Source organism: Fragaria vesca, linkage group LG3 (genome assembly GCF_000184155.1).
Source record: "Fragaria vesca subsp. vesca linkage group LG3, FraVesHawaii_1.0, whole genome shotgun sequence".
Lineage (NCBI taxonomy): Eukaryota > Viridiplantae > Streptophyta > Magnoliopsida > Rosales > Rosaceae > Fragaria > Fragaria vesca.
In genome coordinates this window covers 17,067,449-17,069,797 of record NC_020493.1, presented here as the reverse complement: position 1 = coordinate 17,069,797, position 2,349 = coordinate 17,067,449, and the positions used below count along the sequence as shown (strand labels likewise).

Here is a 2,349-nt window from a genome sequence, read left to right as displayed (position 1 = left end):
TCAAAACTGTGTTTTTTTGTTATAAACATAAACGGTTCAAATTCGACAGAATTATGTTCATCTATTGGTTTAATCGAATTTGAGTGCCTTAATAATAACCAAATTGGCTGAAATTTTGTACAGATGATCTATACATTAGTATCTAAAGACTAGACGGTGGAGATGTGAAAATACGATTGAAAAGTGAGTCTAAAGTGGAAATCCGCACCATAAGAATAAATAAGGACATCCTTATCCAAAAAGCCTATATATATATAGAGAGAGAGAGATTGGATATATCCTAAGCTAAAGAAATAGGAGTGAGTGAGTTGAGTGAGTGAGCTAGAGAGAAAGATACAGGTGGATACATGTGGCAAAGGCAGTTGCCAACTCTGCTTTGCTATCCAATTGTTCTTGTCATTTATTGAAACAGACTGTGTGAGCTAGCTGCTATTATCTTGCTAGTGATGAGAGGAGTGAGAGCTTTTTAGGCTTTTCTTTTGTGTTTTAGCTCTATTACAATAATAAAAGAAAACACAAAACACTAGTCACCAGCAAGAAGGAGGAGGAACCTAATCCATGACTTTTGCTTGTGGTATTGTACGTGGTGGTGGAGCTAGCTTCATGCCCAACCCTAAACCATACCCATCATCAATCCCATGCCCACCCTTGACATGTATATGCCTCTGATCTCTCCCTCTCTCTCTCTCTCATAGTGTGTTATATGCATTGCTTTCCCACTTGAAAAAGAACAAATGAAAAGGAAGAGGTAGAAAAAATAGTAAAGAAAAGAAGGAAAAGATGCCTCACATCACTCACTTTTCGTGAATCAAAGGCAACCATCTATATATGAACAACAAAAACACTAACCACTTACTCAAAGTATTCTCAACTTCCATCAACCAAACTTGGATGAACAAAAAGCAAGAATATTTCAAAGAAATAATCCCCCAATAATCCAATTATCACATCAGTAAAATTTGCAAGATATAAGAATGCTTTATAATTCACATGAATCGGTATCAGAAAATATAACTAAAAATAATGATATTTTCTTGTTTTCTCTTTTTTTTTCCCTACTCTCTTCTGTCTGCACTCTTTAATAATGACAATCCACCAAAGCAGGGGCGTTGAAGACAAGACTAGTCTGTTGGGTCGGCACAAATTGGAACTTCGAGTCACGCTGGTGATGAATCTGATGCTGTTGGTGATGGTGGTGATGATGATGATGATGATCATGGTCTTCTGGTGCTGGAAGGTTTAGATCCAGTGCTAGAATATTACTTCTCTCCTGCTTGCTCCTCGTACTGTTATTATCAATGGCTGCACCAATCCCCACCACCTGAGTAGTAGTGTTGTTGTTGGCCACTATCGCTCTGTGCCGTCTCATATGCCCACCAAGAGCTTGACCCGATGAGAACTCCGACCCGCATATCGAACACTCATGAATCTTAGCCTTGTTGTTGCTCTGAAACCCCTTTATCTGAATAGGAACTGCAGGCTGAGTTGAAGGAGGAGGAGGAGGAGGAGGAGGAGGGCTACTCTTCTTAACAAATTGCTTAGAGTCTTCAACTTCTTGATCCATGGATGCAGAGGTGGTGAAATGAATCGGTGCCGGTTTCTTCTCCTGATCAGCCATCGCCGCCGCAACAGACTTTGGCTTCTTGTGACTGGCTCGGTGGCCGCCGAGTGCTTGGAAAGAAGGGAAGGTCCGGTTGCAGGTCTTGCACTCGTAGACATAAAACCCAGCTTTGCTCACATGACCAGAAACACCTGTGGCTTCATGAACGGGACTAGTCTGTTGCTTAGGAACCACATCGCATCCCTGAGCCAACAGAATCAGGCAGTTGGCCATGTCCTCTTCCTCCTCAGTGCTCTCGTAACTAGCTGAAGTGAACGAGTTCCCATACTCTTCTCCGCCGTGTCCGCCGCCGCAAGCGCTCGACGAGCTGGAAGTGACTGCCAGACCGAAAGGAGACATGGGCCTCTGGCGCTTGGTCCTCTTGCCCTTGATGATCATCATCTGGCTTTGCTGATGATCACTCAACACAGCCTGCACCTCTTCTTGCCCTTCCATACTCAAAAAGACCCAGAACCAGGTTAGGGTTTTCTTGATCTAAGGAATTAAACAGAGAGAAATCTAAAGGATGGAACTTGATAAGAGAGAGAAGAAAGAAGGAGAGAGTGAAGAAGAGAGAGAGAGTAGGAATGAGGGGAAGTGTGTGAGTGAGGGGTGGTTATATATAGGGAAGGGTAAGAAAGGGTGAAAGTGGGGTCAAAAGGGGATTTGGAGGAGGAGTGGTACAGTTAGAGAGAGAGAGAGAGAGAGAGAGAGAGAGAGAGAGAGAGAGAGAGAGTAGTAGTGTGTGT

General features: G+C 43.0%; 1 protein-coding gene across 1 annotated transcript; it reads right to left on the bottom strand.

The window, feature by feature from the left end:
• Positions 1 to 978: 978 nt before the first annotated feature.
• LOC101304458 (zinc finger protein ZAT5-like) lies at positions 979 to 2,176 on the bottom strand. Its single transcript, XM_004294484.1, has one exon. It carries the CDS (start codon positions 2,054 to 2,056, stop codon positions 1,079 to 1,081), a length of 978 nt encoding a protein of 325 aa, XP_004294532.1. The 5' UTR covers positions 2,057 to 2,176; the 3' UTR covers positions 979 to 1,078.
• Positions 2,177 to 2,349: the final 173 nt, after the last annotated feature.

Coding starts and splice junctions, on each gene's coding strand:
- LOC101304458 (XM_004294484.1), bottom strand. CDS start 2,056: ATGGAAGGGCAAGAAGAGGTGCAGGCTGTGTTGAGTGATCATCAGCAA.